This window comes from Apis mellifera, linkage group LG6, assembly GCF_003254395.2.
Source record: "Apis mellifera strain DH4 linkage group LG6, Amel_HAv3.1, whole genome shotgun sequence".
Classification (NCBI taxonomy): domain Eukaryota; kingdom Metazoa; phylum Arthropoda; class Insecta; order Hymenoptera; family Apidae; genus Apis; species Apis mellifera.
The window spans coordinates 7,274,323-7,292,951 of NC_037643.1; the positions used below are offsets into that span (position 1 = coordinate 7,274,323).

General features: G+C 36.8%; 1 protein-coding gene across 14 annotated transcripts in view; it reads left to right on the forward strand.

The window, feature by feature from the left end:
- Nucleotides 1-18,331, forward strand: part of LOC408894 (transducin-like enhancer protein 3) — an 83,346-nt gene extending 65,015 nt beyond the window's left edge. For 13 of the 14 annotated variants that reach the window (XM_006564127.3, XM_006564132.3, XM_006564129.3 and 10 more), the window contains 7 exons: nucleotides 11,575-11,628; nucleotides 12,041-12,229; nucleotides 13,087-13,305; nucleotides 14,247-14,320; nucleotides 14,808-15,083; nucleotides 15,502-16,105; nucleotides 17,166-18,331. In XM_006564127.3, coding sequence (XP_006564190.1) covers nucleotides 11,575-11,628; nucleotides 12,041-12,229; nucleotides 13,087-13,305; nucleotides 14,247-14,320; nucleotides 14,808-15,083; nucleotides 15,502-16,105; nucleotides 17,166-17,273 — 1,524 coding nt within the window. In that variant the 3' untranslated portion in view covers nucleotides 17,274-18,331. The remainder of the gene's footprint in view (nucleotides 1-11,574; nucleotides 11,629-12,040; nucleotides 12,230-13,086; nucleotides 13,306-14,246; nucleotides 14,321-14,807; nucleotides 15,084-15,501; nucleotides 16,106-17,165) is intronic. The other variant, XM_006564131.3, reaches the window with a different exon arrangement.
- The last annotated feature ends 298 nt before the right edge of the window (nucleotides 18,332-18,629 follow it).

Genomic DNA, 18,629 nt, shown 5'->3' on the forward strand with positions numbered 1-18,629 from the left:
AGATATCCATTACGCACGAGAGAGAGAAAGAGAGAGAGAGAGCATCGATTAAAAATATACCAGCGAGCCGGTAGAGGATTTCGCGATCGTTGGACGGAGTCACGGTTAACAAATTATGTCGGTGGCAACAGGAGAAATCCCGTAGTAGGAGCCAGATAGAGAGATATAGGAGGGTAGGAGCTTTTCCCTCCCTCTCCCTCCCTCCAGAGGAGGGGGAGTGTAGGAGGATACGAGTGAAAGAGAAGGTGGCGAAGTAAAAGGGTCGAGGCCGCAATGAGCCGAGCTTCCACGCTTCCCCTAATTACATTTTCATACGAACCGTTTTCCCCTTTATTTTCTCCTGCTGTCCTACGACCATTTTTCCCGGAGCCAACTCAACTTCCCAGGTTCCCCGTTTCCCGTCAACGGGGTCTGCCTCTTTCTTCTTTCTCCGTTTCACCGTCTCTGTCCAACCGTGTCTGTTCAACCCCTCTCCATCCACCCCATCCACCCACTCTCTCTCTCTCTCTCTCTTTCTCTCTCTGTGCTTTTCTCGTCCACTGGAAAAACGCTTTAATACGTTTTTGCTGGTCGTCGTTGCTCGGCGGAGAGGAATATGAGAAAGTGGGAGAAGGAAAGAGGAAAACAGAAACAAAGAGGGAGAGAGAGAGAAAGAGAGGGAGAGGGAGGAAAAAAAGAGGAAACGAAACAGAAGAGAAAAAGGGAACATCAGGTTCCTCGTGGCGGGGAGAGGGGAGAATGTGTTGAAAAGTGGAAGGTGAATTTTTAGTTTGCACACCGAGCTCGCGATTAAAGTCTATCGAGATCGAAGAAGATCTGGATTTGAAATTTCTTTTTTCTTTTCTTTTCTTTCTTCCTTCCTTTCTTTTTTCTTTTTCATTATTGTTGTTTTCTTATTTCTTTTTCTTTGTTTTCCTTCGTTTCGATTTTCTCCTGAAAAATATATATGTATATATTTTAGTTTATTTAAGTGGGATTTTTTTAAAAACACGATAATTTGAAGGAAACGAATTACATTACCGAGCTTCTGGTTGATTCTCTTTAATTCAATAATATTAAAGAGAAATCTCTTTTTATTGACTATCAATAATGGTAGAATTTTCAATCAAATTTTCTCACCCATCTTCCAAATACTAATAAAATTAATAGACAATTATTCGAACCGATACAAACGAATCATCATCGCCCAAGCTATTCGCATCGCGAAATACCTCAGAATCCCGAAATGCCGCATCTCGAAAGCGGAAAGCGGGAAACAAATTCCAACTTCCTCCCTCGCGAACACGCGCCATCTTTATTCGCAGACGCCAACTTGGACGCCTCGATTCTCTCTAATGCGAGATATGGATACAAACTGGGGAGGGGAGGGGAGGGGGCGAGAGAGGATCATGGAAAAACAAGAAATGCCGCGGAAAGTTTCGTTGCAGATTATCGTTCTATCTTCGAGCAGGTACAGATACTCTCTCTCTCTGGAAATCTTTTTTTTTTTTACTACCACGACTACTACCACGGCAATCCTTTCCCAGATACGTGCCACATTTCTCTCCCCCCGTAAAAATCCATTTTCCAGAGCACGATACGTTCGAAGACGCGGCTCGAGCGGCGCATTACCCCCTCCCTCTGCTCTTCATCCATCCTCTCTCTTCTCTGCTCTCTATCCGCTTCGAGATAGTTAAATTCCATCGTTTCACGAACTATCGATCGCGGTCTCCATTACTACGCTCAAAAGTCGTATCGGTCTCTATCCGAGTATCTCTAATATTTTTCCTTCGTTCTAACACGTTGGAGGGATACGTGTTTTGAAGGGTCGATTCGAGAGGCTGAAAACGAAAAATGGAATAGAGGAATTTTGAGTTTGAGTAGATGGAGACATTTGTACTTTCGTAGACGAAAATTTAAATTAAATGTTCGATGAATAAATTTCCAACCGATATTTCTGTAAATATATATCTTTCAAAGTTGTATGAATATTTTAATATTGTATTTTACAAAGGAGAAATTGTGTACACGATTTGAGTAGAAACGAACTGTAAATGAGATGTATCTCAAGATTTTCTAAGATCTTGCACAAATTGTATATTTTTGTAAGAATATAATATACTAGCTTTCCTTTAAACTCTCAGATACTCAGATTGGTTAATTCGTGCGTAACTTTCAAAGATAGTTTTCTTTTAAATGATCTATAGATTTATCAGATCGACTGGTGTATATTTTTTTTTATTTAAATTCAAACAATTCCAACTCTAATCGTTTACAATAGATTAAAATAAATATTACAAATTGGTAATTCTCTAGGATTAAATTCTTTTTCACAGAACAATGTAAGCAATTAAATATATTCCATACCTTTTTTTTTTTTTTTACATCGATCAATTAACTCCCGATTCAGCCCCAATTATATTAGAAAATTGTTCGTTGCAATTTTTAACAAGAAAAAAAGAAAAAAGAAGAGCAAAAAGAAATATTTTCCAAAATTATTTTTTCCCATCCTCCCATTGTTCGAATTTAGCCAACCTATTTTCTCTCAATAGAGCAACACCGAAACGTTTCAGTTTTACGTCAATGTCAGTTTTATCCCATTTTCATCCATCCTCTCTCCCTCCCCTTCCTCTTCCCATCCCCGTCGAGGATAGATCTTCCACGGATAATAGCTTTAATACGTTTCCAGTCGTGTTTCTCGCCAACGAAAAGACGCGAAAGCGGTTGTCTCGTAAAAATTGCAACAGCAATAGGATGATACTGAAACCATACACCCTCTCCTCCTCCCTTTCCTCTTGAAACTTGCAAGTATAAAAAAGCGCAGTGTTATTTATCGATCTACCGTTGCCTTTTGAATGTTTCCCTTTTAATTTCACCGAGGAAAGCGAGGCGGCTCCACCACCGTCCGTGGCTCGTCGTATTATTAAGTATCGGGTGGTAAAGTGGTTTCTGGGTGGGATTAATCTTGCAGGAGGGGTCGCCTCCTCCCTTGACCATCTTGAGAAAGGAGGGTGGCTGCGATGATTATATGGGCGAGGATCGATCGACGGGGGACGCTTCAATTCAGCCGGAAGAGATGAATAAGCCGTGCCTGTGAATCATTGAACGGTTGCACAGAGCAAGTGAAGCAAGTTTAACGCCGTGTATTACTATCATTCGGGTGAAACGCATCCCTCCTTCCTTCTTCCTCTCGTTTCATTGGGTATTAAGGGAGAGAGAGAGAGAGAGAGAGAGGGAGAGATCGAAACCCGCGCGAAGGGATACGATTCGATTGGGCGTTTAAATGTTTCTTTCTTTTAGAGAGACTTGCTTCTTCTTTTTTTTTTTTTTTTAATTGTATATAATGAATGGTCGCTGTCAATTTTTACGCGATAAATTTCCAATTTTGAAGGAGGAAGGGGAGAGGAATATCGAATCGAGAGAAGGATTATTTGTTATAAAGGTTTTTTTTTTAGAATAAAATTAAATGCGATAATTCGTAGTGAAAAATTAAATAGACAATGCGCGGTTTTGGGCGAGCGTGAACGAACTATTGTTATTGTTGTTGTTCGAAAAATAATTTCTCTCTTGGACGAGGACAATGGACCATCGGGGGAAACAAAATTGAACAAGCAAAAATTGAACAACGTATTAATATACTAGATCCATTCTTTCTAAACTCTAAAACCGACAATTTGTCCTTTTGGAAACGTTCATTTTTATTTCCAGAATTTGTTTGAATCAAAAATTGTGACAAGTTCTTTTTTCTTTTTATTATTAATAATTAATAATGGTAAGAAATTTGCTCGAGAAGAATCACGATAAAATATTACTTCTCCATCTTCGACTATCCCTTTAAAACGAATTTTACGAATCGAACAGAAGAATAGAAGAAGGAAAATTTACTCTCCAACATATTCCTTCTACGCGCAAAACGTACGACTTGAAAGACGCGCAAATAACAGTGTTTGATCTTTGACATCGTCGGTCAATCGATCGATCGAGTAAAGAGAAAGAGAGAAAGAGAGAGGAAGAGAGAGGGAATTGCCGGTATTTTAAGCGCAGTCCTCTCCACAACTTCGGGAGGCAAAGTTAACGCGGGTAAATGCGGAGGAGGGGGAAGGGAGAGAAAGAATGGCCGACCGTTGGGAAACTTTTCGTCGCTTGTTTTGCTCGTTCGCGTTTCCTTAAGAATCGGGAAGAGAGAAGAAGAGTCAATCCTGGCTGCTCGAGCGGAGAAACTCGTCTACAAATTTTAAAGAACCGCTCGTATTCTCGATCGTTGAATTCTCGACGTCCCCCATATTACCGGCTACCTCTTGCATCCGGTCATCCCATTCACACACACACACGCACAATATATTTCTCTCCAACTTTGACGGGAGGAATTTTATTCAACGATTATTCTATTTTATTTTATTTTATTTTCTCCAATCTAATTTCTTCTTTCTCTTTATCGATCGATCGAACACAATTTTTAAACACGAAATTCAATTTTTTCTAAATAGAATCTCTCTCTCTCTTTGAGAATTCACGAAAGGAAGGAGGAAATAGATTATTTTAAATATATGGTTAAAAATTAAAAATCAGAATTGATTATCGTTTGGATTAGATTAAAAATGTAACAACGATTTGAAAAAAAGAAAGAAAATAGAAGGAATAGAATAGAAAGGAAAATTATTTAATCACGGACCCAAATCCCACGAAACAAGCTGCAGCTAATCGACCCATCCCCCTCCGATCCGATTCGTCGAGATAATTTTATTCCCCCGATGTACAAGTGGTCTCATCGATTCGCCGGTCATGTTCGACCGTTTAACTAAAGTTATCGGGCTGACCAGAGGAACAGAAGAATGGAGAAGAAGGAAGAAGAAAAACGGAGAGAATAGGAAAGAAAGAAACGAAACGAAGAAGAAGAAGAATGGACGAGTTAGAAAACCTTCGACTCTTCTCTTTTGCGCTCTCGTGCGTTTGTTTACAGTGGATCCAAAAGGGGGAGAGTGGGGGTGAAAGGGATTCGGGATGAACCAGAGGAGGAGGAGGAGGAGGAGGGGGTCGAGGTGAGCGGCGAGGAAAAATACGCGGAACATTGTATACGTAAGAGAGGAGGAGGTGGTGAGGGAGGAGACTGGGGGTAAAAGAGACAGCGAAGCGGGGGGATGGAAGGGCAAGCGGAAGAGAGAGATTGGGGAGAGGAAGAAAGAAGAAAAAGAGAGGAGAAAAAAAAAAGGATTCGAGGATTCTCGAGACGAAGAGTCGAGTGGTTGGGTGGTCGAATAATAGAGCTGCCCTTAATACCGTCATCCCCGCTATGCTGGGTTAAACGAGGGAAGAAGCCGGTGGAGAAAGCGGCTCGGGTTAGACCGAAACTCTCTCTCTCTCTCTCTCTCCTTTCTGTCTCGTGAAAATGGAAGGAAGAAAGAAAGAAGATATTATATATAGAATCGAAGGAAGAAAGGATAAGCGAAAGGAGAGAGAGAAAGGGAAGAATCGTCGGTCTCGTGGTTCCTGGCTCAAGGGATGTGGATTGGGGGAAGGAGGGAGGGAAGGAGGACAGAATAGAAGGGATGATAACATTTGTATCATATTTAACGCTAGAACGAGCAGGTTAAGGGGTGGAAGACACTCTCTCCAACCTCCTTCGTCTCCTCCTTCTTTTCTCCACGGCCTTTTCTCTTCGTCTCCTCCTCCTCCTCCTCCCCCTTCCTATCCTCGTTTCCTCGACCTCTTGGTCCTCCTTCTTCCTCTCTACTTCATTTCTCTCCTCCATCGTACTCGACCACCTTCCTCCATCCTTGAGCGCCCTCCACCGGCCGAGTAATACCACTGAAATCAATACCACCACACTCTGCCTTCTATTTACACACGCTCATCGTCCGTACACAAATTTATTGCGTGTCCCTAGTAGCTCGCTACCCTCCTCCACTCTTCTCTCCTCTCCTCTCCTCCCCTAGCGCTCCTCCGGAAATGGTTCGCGACGGCGAATCACCGTTTCGAAGTGAAACAGAATGTCGAGCACGGCCGATTTGCCCCCCCTCCCCCTGTGTCGTGGTTGAATTTCCGTGATGTCATTGTCATTGCTCGCGATGTCGGTCGCGATTCTACTGTTCCGGCGAAACGAGAATGTCGCGTGGAATTCTTGGCGAGGAAACGATTTTGATAACGATAACTTTCTCGATCTCTCGAGTGGGCCTCGATCAGAGAACGTGTATCCTTGCAGGGATATAGATTTTATCGTGGTTGGAATGGCGAGAAAATTTCGTCACACCTAGAAAAAAATAATCGATCGAGTTATTTTAAAGTGAAGAGTTTCTAATCGTCGGTTTAAAATCAAAGCGTATTATGTTAAATTTTATCATTTTATCTTTTTGAAACGTGTATATATATATATATATATATACGTACGTAAGCGGCATTAATAATACCGCAAGCGCAATTCACGTGACCATTAGCCACGTTAATTTTTCACCGACCGCAAGACGATATTATTTTTCCTACGATTACAACTCGCACGACCGCAACTTCTGCTAATTCCCTTCCAGGCTACGATCAACTCCGGCGCAAGCCTCGCTAATTTGCCTATAGCTACGACTACAGGAATTCGTTTACGAACCGCAAATTTTCCTAGTAGTAGTAACCTAGTCACGTGTCAATTACTCTATAACCGCGGATTGAATTTGATCTCCAAGTATGTGTGCGCGTATATATGCACCTTGAACGATCGTTTCTTCCACGAATCGATTTTATTTTATTTTATTTTTTTAATTCTCCGTAGAATTTCCTCTCTGTAAAATTTCCACGAAACTTGAACTTGACGATTCATTGTAACGATTCGTGTATATATATATATAAAATACGAAGGAAATTCACTCTCTCGTTCAGTGAATAAAAGCTGGTTTCTTTTTCTTCTCTCTCTCTCTCTTGATAATTTTCCTAAATCATTTCCAAGAGCAAGGGACGCACACAGGTGGTTCTTCTCCGTAAACGGTGCATGTGCACGAACACCTTCGAAAGTACAGTATATATATATATACACACACAATGCAATGTCTGTCTACTAGCAGACTTGTAATGGATGGATGGCCGTTGTACACGATATTACGTCATTAGGAAGGCAATACTATCGTATGCGCCATACTTGGAGAGCTCGTTGTCTGTGGCGATTCATAAGGAGGGAGGGGATTACAAAGAACGCGTTTCCTCGCCAACGGTAGATCCGCGATAATTAGGACATAAACCGCGAAACGGTTCTTGAATTAATAATCGTCCCTCGACGCATAATCCGTCTTCTTTCGACGCTTCGTCCTCGACCCGACTTAAATGATGGTTTTAAGAACCAGTGTTTTATGGAATAGGGAGGAGGGAATTGATACGCACGAGGTGTTGATATATTCGTGGGGGGATCTTCGAGAGGGTTGATTAGAAAAAGAAAGAAAGGAAAGGTAAAAGTTGGTATAGGAAAGTGAAGGATTGATCGCTTATTTATCGAGTTAAGAGCAATTTAAATTTGTGGGTGAAGAAGGATGGAGAATGAGATCTATCTATCTCTTGCTTTATCTAACCGAAGCTTAATTTGCCTGATATTTTTGCGTAAATTTGATCTCCAATCTGTAAAATAATAAATAATATGTAAATGAATATTTTTATACGATTTTATTGAACTTGTTACGGGAGTGAGAGTTAATTGTTGGCAAGTATGCAATTATTATTTTACAACGAATGAATCTATGATAAAACTAAATCGTTTGATTAATGTTTTCGTAAAAATGATTCTTCTTTCTTCAATATATTGGCGATCGTTCCTTTCCTTTTATTGTGAAATTTGTTACAAAAGTTGTAAAAAAAATTTTAACTACATAATAACATTACCTTCAATTGTCTCTTCCTGTTTCTTCGATTTATTTTTATTGTATATAATATTTTTCCCAGATATTAAAATATTTGTTTCACTTTTTCTTTTTTTCTTTTCTTTTTAACGATAGATACAAAAGACACGTAACATCGTTTGCTCAATTGGATAAGATAAATTTTCCGGTCTGTCCTGCAAAAGGATTAATGATAAGTGAAATTGTTAAAAAAAGAGAGAGAGAGAGAGAAAAAAATTGGAATTCTTACAGGAGGAGGAGTTTCAGATTCTTTGAAAATCTGTTTCGTTTATGCACGCTCGCGTGCGTAGCTTTAGCAAGAAGTTCCCCGTGAAAATTAAATGCCTCTCGCTGCATAATTCCTCTTTTTTTTTCTTCTTCTCCTTTCCTTTTTTTTTTCTCTCTCTTGTTTCCCCTCCCTTTATTTATAGTTCGGTTCAAGCGCGCCGCCTATCGTACCGGGAATGTTAATGCGCGATGATAAATTTATTACAAAAAAAGTTCAGAGAGAGCCTAACCTGGCCGTGATCCCGCGGCTTTTTTAAACTTTAAATCATTGTTTCTTCGGGGTTTCCAACCCCCCTCCCCATCCAAGTTTCCATCCAGCTATCTGGAAAATTTAAATAGTTGTGCAGTTGTGGGCGAAACCACAACATTACCTACTTTTACATAAAGGGAAAGTTTCGAGATCTTTTATCCTGCGATATTTTCCAAGAATTATCGCATAATTTCGATCGTTGGATTTCTTCTTCTTGAAAAATCAATAATTGGCGATTAATATCGATAACGCAAGCTTTTCTTCTCGTACGTGAATATTAGAATAGATTGGATTTTTTTCTCGGTAATTTGATAATAAAAAAGAAAAAAAGAAAAATAAAAGAATTACGCTTTTGCTCGTTTCTGTTCGTTCGACGACACGATACATTTATTTAAATGAGAACAATAACGAGTCCTATTTTTCACATTTTCAACAGATACGAAGGCGAGCAATTTGCGCCTTCATGTTCGATCTGGCCAGCAACTATCCGCATTTTCCAGTTATACACAACCGATCTAATCTATCCGTCAGAAGTAACGAGCGACACGCGACTTATATTGCAACCGTCATTCATTTCCCCATACATTTGATCGAATTATATTGCAAAATTTAAAATTCCATTTACTAAAAGAAATCCATTTGAAAAAGAAATAGAGAAACGAGCAAACCGTGTCGATGCTGTATTCGAGAGAGAGAAAAAAAAGAAAATTATGAAAAATAGTAGAAGGATGATAAAAATCGATGCGTCGAAACATTTCTCACCCCAATTTCTCGCGGTAAAATTCCGTCCCGCGTGAAATATTTATTTTGCCAAGAAATCGTACACGGCATAAATACAAGAGAGAGAGAGAGAGAGAGTAGCTTCTCTTGCTACGACGACGGTTCTAACATTTTGCTCGCGTAATACACGGCCAACCTCCTCTCCCCTCCGTGCCCTGCTTTTCGAGCCTCGTTACGTGCCGACGGGGGTGGTGGTCGTGGCTTGGGAACGAGCCGCTTGTAGAAACTGAGCGATAACTGGTAAATAAACGATGAAAGATACGTGAATTACAAATTGCACTTCCCCACCCGGCACACGTTATTTACCATTCCTTCGGTATATTCGGCGTGTTGTTTATCGTCTTACCTGAAACATACTGTGTGTGTGTGTTTGTGTTAGAGATCGTTACAACGTTAGATACATTACGGGCGCGCGATATATTCGAGACACGCGTTTTCCGTATGTTTAAAATATAAAGATGGTAATTCGGGATGGATGGATGGATGGATTTTCTGCTTATTATATCCCAGCAGGAATTTTTCCGAGAATATTTTCAAAAAATTGTTCGTACGTTATTAAATGTGAAGAAAATTTTATTACGCGTTTGTTTATCGCGATTACTTTTTCTTTAATTTGTCTTTTAATTAAGAATCAAGCTGGAGAATTTTGAATAGATTACCGATCTTTTTACAATGCGCACACACGATGTTCTTTAAGCGGATTAAACAGTACAGTATCGCGTGCACAAAATGGAAGATTCTATCTAGTGATAGCGTTCGAGGTAAGAATTTTATTTTCCCACTGTACGGTAATATTGATTATCGATCGATCCATCTTACAATTTTTATAATACGCGTAATTATTAAAATTGGATATTTATCGATTATTATATTCCGTATCCCTTTTATTCAATTAATAGAGATAGGAATTTCGGTAATAATCTAGTAAATCTAATCTGACAAATGCGGTGAATCGTTAGAAATTCTATTTTGAACTTGGTACGAATGATAAATTGGATAAAATAGGATGGATGTATAAGGGATATCAGTTGGGCAGAAGTGGTAACTGATAACCATTGATAGCCCTATTCGCGGCTCGAACCACTCTGGTTAAGTTCTCGATCCGTCCGATACGAAATCGGGACAGTAAATGAGCTTCTGCCGCGATTCTACGACCGATTTATACGTATAAACAGAGCGCGTGTTATAAACGTATAAACGTATATAAACATACGCAACTACGCTCGTACGTGGAAATTGTAAATAGTGTTGGCACGTATCGTAATGTTTTTGTAACAGTCTACGATATTTATTAATTTACATCTTCTATACATATAATAATTTTTAAAATTTCGGTTTAAAAAGAAAAACCACCCTACTCGTGTTATCTTCCTTTCTTTCTCTTTTTCTCTCTCGTTCAAAAAAATATTCTCGCACGATTATTCGAAACGACACAGTCGCTAAATTGTTAATTTACATAGAGATTGTTACGCTGTTTAAAATTTGATAAAAAACACCACAAATTATAACTGATAAATTTTCGAACTCGACGGAATCTTCCTTAATTAATAATTTATTTCAGGAAATTGATATTGTATAATTAAAATTAACTTTTTAAACGTTCGAATCTATATACATTTCCTATACAATTTTAAAAGTAAGTTCTCAAAGTTTCTCTTAATCGACCTTTTTACCAATTATCCACGATCGAAAATAAAACTTCCATCAACGCGTACGTGCAAACGGATCTAAACCCGGTATACATTAATTATATCAGGTGAAAGAAGAAAGAGGAGAGAGAGAGGAGGTCACGTCAGTAATGGGAAAGCACAATTTTATTATCGTTATGACGAGATCGGCGACGGTGGCGCTTGGCCTCGACACAGCGCACGACCATAGCTGGGATCCAGAATTGACAAACGATCGGTCGAATTTTCCACGCTTCACGTACGCGCCCACCAGAATCGCGCACACGTAGAATCTTGATTGCGAAAATACCCTGGAATACCGCGCGACCAAGCAAAGCGCATTTACATCCCTCCTCTTTCTCCAACCCTCCTCCGCCTCTTCCATCCAACCAACGAGGAGCGGTGTAGCGTGGCGTGACGGCGGCGTAGCTTACACGCTTGCAAAACGCGAGCCCCTCTATCCGGTGTACGCGCACTCGTCGAACGCCTGGCCATTAAGTTGCTGGTGCAATCAGAACGAGATTCGAGAGGGAGGAAGGGAGGGAGGGAGGGAGAGATAGGTTGCACGAGTGTCAAGATTAATAATATGTCTCTGAAGAAGATGCATCTGCTAGTCGAATCGTATAGGGAATGTAGGTCGGTCTCTCCTCTATATTTCTCTCTTCTTCTTTTATCGTGTCGAAAAAATGTATACAAATAGAATTTTTATACGTTGCTAAGATTTTCCCCCTTTTTTTTCACAGATTCGTAATTTTTCTTCTTTCAGGACAGCGATGGAGAGAAAAGCGATCAAGACTTGGTGGTGGATGTTGCGAACGAGGTCAGTTATCATCAATCCGAATTTATTTTGAAATCGTATATATAGATGAAAATCAAGGATCTTGTTTCAAGGAATCGTTTTATCTTAAGTGGATTTTTTCTTGTTCTCGTTTATATTGCATTTTATGTATAATTGTGATGATTTTCTCCTTTATTTTTTTAATAAACTTTTATATTTCATTCTTTATTATAAATATTCGAGTTTGTTCGATAAACAATATATTAGAAATTTCTTGAAATATTATATACGTGATTTTTAAACTCTTGAAGTCCTTGATTTTTTTATTAACATCCTATTCAAATATTAATTTATACTTTTAGGGTACAGAAAAATATTTTATTACAGTTTAAGAAAAATAAGATAAGATTTGATATCTTTCATTGAGAAGTATTTCTTTTCTTTTCCGTAAAAGGAGGCATCGTCGCCGCACGCGAATGGCGAGCACTCGGATCCACGTGAGAACGGCACTCTAGAGAAGCTGGGCGCTCCAGGACACGTGGGGCCTATTTCCGGTGCTGGTTCGACATCCGTGAAAGACAGGCCACCCTCGCGGAGCGGAAGTTCCTCCGCTCGTAGCACACCGTCTCTGAAAAGTAAAGATGTAAGATCTCGCGGATAGCAAGCTTATTCGACGACTAATCGGTCCGGTTCTCTATTTTCTCTCTCAGAAATCATATTTCTGCTTGCGATATTTTATTAAAAAAAATTTGTTTGGCTTCTTTACAATCTTTAAAAAAGATTTTAAAAAAAAAATCATCCTTTCAACGTGCATGTCAAAGTGTCCTTAGGATGAACGGAGCTTACATGATTCCGTGATTTTCGAAGAATGAAACTTTGTGATCCGAAATAAATGTCGGATCGTATCACGATAAATTTGAAAAATTTACTTCTCTCATAGGTCATATTTTAAACAACCAAATTTTTTTAAGTCAAACCAAAAAACATTTAAAAATATCCTTCGATCCATATTTAACTTTACATTTAGTTTCAAAAAAAAACAGAGAGTTTACAAATTTTTTTCTGTCATTGTCAAATTTTACTACGTATTTTAAATCGTCAAATAGAAAAGAAAAAAGAGAACTATTTTCGAAAATAACGGACACATTTCGCTGTTCTCCTTAAACGCACCGTGTATACGTACACTCATGGCGGCAGTAGTAGCTGGAATTCGTGGCGCGAAGTTACAAGTCAATTTGCGTGGACGATAGAGAGGAAAGCAGCCCTCGGTTCGATCTCTCCTATATCTCTCTCTTTCTCTCTCTTTCTCTCTCTTTCTGTCTCTCTCTCTGTTCCCTCGTTATAAATCGGTGAACCGGAAGCGGCCGCTTACACCGGCCGCGACAAGGATCGATGTGTCTCGTTGCTTTTGTGCGAAAGTCAAGCGTGAAATTTACAATTCCTTTCCACGATTGCGCCCGATAATAAACCGGTGTGCCCCGTTGGAACGAACCTCTCCAGATCGACAAGCCGGGTACACCTGTGGCGGCGGCGAGGGGGTCGCGCAGCTGTACGCCAACTATGGGCGGAATCCCTGGTCCCTTGGCATCGCGGGTCTATCATCCGCCATCGTCGCAGCAAACGCCACCGCAGGGCTATCAGGGTTTGCCGTCCCGCGGCAATGAGCCGCCACAATCGCCTTCACCGTACAGCAACTTACCATACGCCAGGACTTCGATGGTACTTCACCGTTCTAGCTGCTCGTTTTTGCTCGTCGTTCGTTGTTCCTAGAGGAGAATCTATCATATCTACGAGTTATATACCTTAGGCGTTTTTTTAAGGAACAGATGCAAATTTTTTGGATTATCCGAACGGTTTCTTTTCTTCTCTTTCTTTCTTTCATTCTTTCTTTCTTTTTTTTTTTTTTTTTTCTCAAGAAGTAGTGTTCTGATTTAAAGGATATTCATTTTTGTTGTTTAATTCGCAAAGTATAATGATATAATAGTATATGTAATTTGCTTGAAATTTTCTGAGAAGGTGGAATAAATTGAAATTAATTAGGAGATTGTGCTATAAGAATTGTAATCAAAGATCATTTAAAGGATAGTCAGGGATATTTGACATTTTAATTAAGTTTGAAACTAGTTAAGATTATCCGTTGTTTAAAAAAATTATAGAAACTTTCAATGTACATATTATTATTAATTAAGGTTATTTTTCTTTTCTTTTACATAAAAAATGATTTAGATTTAGATAATGTTTTGATTGATTTTATGAAATAATGTTTCTATTACATTTAAAAATAATGTATAGTGTGCATTATTGATAACTTTAATATATTTGTTATATATTTTTGATATAAATTTTCAAATATTTATTTTGTGATGTTTAAATATTTTAGAAATAATTGAGTTATCAAAAATATCGTAATCCAGGAATATCATAATAAAGCTTAAATTTTAACATACAAAGTATTTTTGTTTCTCTATTTTTTTTATTTTGTATGTATGTATATATATATATATCTTTGTTGAACTTTATTTTTCATCGATATAACATGATATATATACTTATATCTCTAAATTTATATCTCTCAATTTATTCAACATAAATAATCTTTCTAGTGATGTATTTAATTACAAGTTTAACTAAACGTTGATACATTTTTCTCTCTTTTACAGCTCGGCTTCGACGGTCATGTGAGGACCATCCTACCATCAGCTAATGGAATAAGCAATATTCCGGGTGGTAAACCGTATGTAACTTTAATTAAAATCTTGTTTTTTAAGCATTGATTCCATTATTTTTAATAGAAACTAAAAAAAAATAAATAAATAAAAAAATTATCATATGAAATAAAACTTTTGTGAATGCTTATAATTGAATTATTTATTTCAGAGAAAAAAAATCAATTCAAATGAGTACTTACATGTTTCAAAATTTTTAAATTCAACAATGAATTCATTAATTAATTTTTCCTATATATATATTTAATATATATTTTTATATATTTTACATAACATTTCGATGAATAAAGAAATCATCAAATTTATTATATACGATCACTACTTCCGAGCATCACTGAAAATGTTAACCGACTGCCGATGCATACATAACCTAAAAAGTGTATAATGCATTATCGTTTCAATGGCCGGTTTTTGCCGCGACACGAGCTTTTAAGTAATCGAAGACATTCCATTTACGTAAGGACAGAGGTATTAATGTTTTGCATTCCATCGTAGAGCGTACTCGTTCCATATGAACGGCGAGGGTCAGCTGCAGCCAGTGCCATTCCCCACGGACGCTCTGATAGGACCGGGAATTCCACGTCACGCGCGTCAGATTAATTCCTTGACTCACGGTGAAGTTGTGTGTGCTGTTACGATTTCGAATCCGACCAAATACGTCTATACGGGTGGCAAAGGGTGCGTTAAAGTCTGGGACATCGGACACGGAGGTGGTGGCAGTATCAAGCACGTATCGCAACTGGACTGCCTGCAACGCGACAATTATATTAGGTTAGTTTCCATGACACTAGTTTCTCTATATATGTTTTCACGGTATGTTTCTATGTTTCGATACGCCACTAATGTACACCAGAATTATCATATTTATTCCTATATCTAGTCGGAAATACAAGTTTTATTTGATTTTAAATAAAATGAAAAAATTTCAATTGAAAAATTGTGCAAGTTAATACTTGGGTAAGTATCAATCTTATTAATAATGAAAAAATAAATATGAGAATTTGATTTTAAAAGTAATATATTTCTCATTAAGTCTATTTTTTCAAAAACAAAAATTTATATCAACAAATTATATTTTATTCTTTAAATTTATTCTTATATTATTTTATGAGTATTGTGCATTCTTATACATAATATGATACATACAACATAAGTACCAATTCATAGTAAAAGTATTGTTTTTTGACAGGTCAGTAAAGTTGCTGCCAGATTGCAGAACTTTAATAGTTGGAGGGGAGGCTAGTCAGCTGATCATCTGGGACTTGGCTAGTCCTACGCCGCGAATCAAAACGGAACTGACGTCCGCGGCACCAGCCTGTTACGCATTGGCGATCTCGCCGGACTCGAAGGTCTGCTTTAGTTGCTGTAGCGATGGTAATATCGCTGTGTGGGATCTCCAGAATGAGACGTTGATTAGACAATTCCAAGGTCACACGGACGGTGCCTCCTGCATCGATATTTCAGCAGATGGTTCAAAACTGTGGACAGGAGGATTGGATAACACAGTGCGTTCGTGGGATTTAAGGGAGGGTAGACAATTGAAGCAACACGACTTTACCTCGCAAATATTCTCACTGGGCTATTGCCCAACCGGAGAGTGGCTTGCAGTTGGTATGGAAAACTCAAACGTCGAGGTCCTTCATGCTACAAAATCCGATAAGTATCAACTGCATCTACACGAGTCGTGCGTGTTGTCATTGCGTTTCGCATCTTGCGGCAAATGGTTCGTCTCTACGGGCAAGGATAATCTGTTAAATGCATGGCGCACGCCGTATGGCGCTTCGATATTTCAGGTATATATATTCAAATTTTTATTAATATTATTTTGTTTTAATATTAGAATAATTGATTGGATATTATTTATCTTTTAACATTAAGTAATTGTCAAATTTAATTTATAAATTTTTTTTTTTTTTAGTATTTCACTTGTGTGCATACTTATCTGATATCATTTCTTTTCAAGATGGATATAATGGATATATATGTTATTAATCATATTGAATACTATTGAGTAAATAATCTAAGAATGTTATGTGTCTTAAACAAATTAATTTTTTTTATAACTTTATTTATTATACTATCTTTTTTTGATGTTTTAACATTAACATTTTGAATCATCTATTTAATAGAATAATTCAAAATATATTTGAAATATTGTTTTAATATCACATAAAAATAAATAATGATTTATAAATAATAAATATAATTGAGCAATTAGTTATGATTTATATTTTATAATTTATATTTTTTTATTATTTACCAAAATTCTTAAATTTAGAAAATAATTCATAAATGATAACAATTAGTATATATATAACAAGTTTTTATTTTCTGTTAAAAAAAAGCTATTCACAATTAATTACTGCATAAAACTATTAAGGAATAAAGATCATGTAACCATTTATTGGAATTCTTTTAATGTCTTAACAGTAATACTTAACAGAATAGCAATTTTAAATACCTTGCTTCTTTTATTTTATTGATTAAATTAAAGACAATAAAGTATAATAAATACAAATTTAAAATGTATGTAAAATTTAAAATATATCTTAATGTAATTAAATTTTAAACTAACATTTTTAATTAAAAAAAATAATCTTATATAAATTATCATTTAATTTTGAACAATATATATCTTGCACATAAAATAATTTTTGATATTTTTTAGAAGTTTCAAGAGAGAAGATAATCGATATCAGATATATTTTTTATTATTTCGTCGAAAATGAAGAATAAGAAACGTTGTCACAATAGATAATCTATTTTCACACGTAGCGTTAAATGTATCATGTATAACTTTGCTCAACAAACTTCAAATGACCATATAAGAATCCATATTAATTTCTTTTGCAGTCGAAGGAATCCTCGTCGGTGTTGAGCTGCGATATTTCTGCTGACGACAAGTACATTGTGACCGGATCTGGTGACAAAAAGGCCACTGTATACGAAGTGATTTATTAGATGCGTACGGTAAAGACGTTTTACGTTTCCCTCCCTTGGTCGAAACCTGAACTCTTTTAACACGCTCTCCTTTCTCGTGGGAGATCTTACAAGTGAGACTTTTTAGCAGCCTTAGGAACTTAGACTGTTACTATATTGTGTATATATACATAACAAGTATATTAACGGTAGAAATTGCGTTCGAAAGAAATAAAGCACAGACAAAAGGACAAACGAAGAAAAAAAAAAAAAAAAGAACTGATGCTAATTATGATGATGATGGTCGAAAAACCAATGTGTGTGCCAGAGAAAAAAATCTGTATATGTATATTTAGAAGTTGCGTGTGCGTGGCCCAATTGTACCTACGACCATGTGATTTAACGTAGAAGAAACTTTCTTTGTCGCGTGTATACAACGAGAATGTGTTAATGGTACGTTACCAAACAATTTTGCATGCGCGTTAAGTGATCAGAGCCTTGCAAATGGTGATGCTAGATACGATTTCGTATATGTAAGTACCTAATTATAAAATCAACACGCCCAAAACATTATACGACAGATAGCATGAAAACAAACATTGGAAATCTGTCTAACGAAAAAATTACACTTGCTCTCACTTATGGTAATTTTCTTCGAAACTTTTACAATTTTTGCAAAATTGTCCCTTAGTATAACTACAACCACGAATATCGAAGCATATTATTGCTCTATATTTGGAAATGTTTCGAGAAAATCGTTGGCTGTAGCTATCTTTAATAATGCGTTTCACTATAGATCAGAAGCAACTATAGTCTTCTGTCGATTAATGTTGTCGATATAATATTTTATGCTGCTGATAGCTGATATGTTGACATCAATAACAACAAATGCAATGAAAGATGAATGCACATCGAATTATTTATTTCGTATAAATTGTTCATTTCGTTCATTTAGAATTAGTTGCGAAAAAAAATTCGAGATGTTATTGAAATAATGTGCAAAAAATTCACGGCAAGAAGTTTATTTAAAAATAAGTATGACGAGGGAATCATTTCTACTTGAAGACAGAAAAAAAAAAAACGTGATCTGTATCATGAGAGCAGTGTTGTGTATTGTCTATATACCATGATCATTAATTAATTTTAAATATATTAATGAAAAATAATTGCCTTTTCTATTAAAACAAAATTTCGTAAATAATCTTTTTCAACAAATACTTGAGTAAGTAGTTGCTTAACTGCAATCTGATCAAAGTTGACGAATCAATGTACAAATGAATGATTTATAAGCATAAGAAACGTGTTATAATATTAATTTATAGACTTTTCGGTTAATTAGAATATGTAAATTAATAAAAAGATATATACTAATATAATAGTATCATATAATATGAAAGA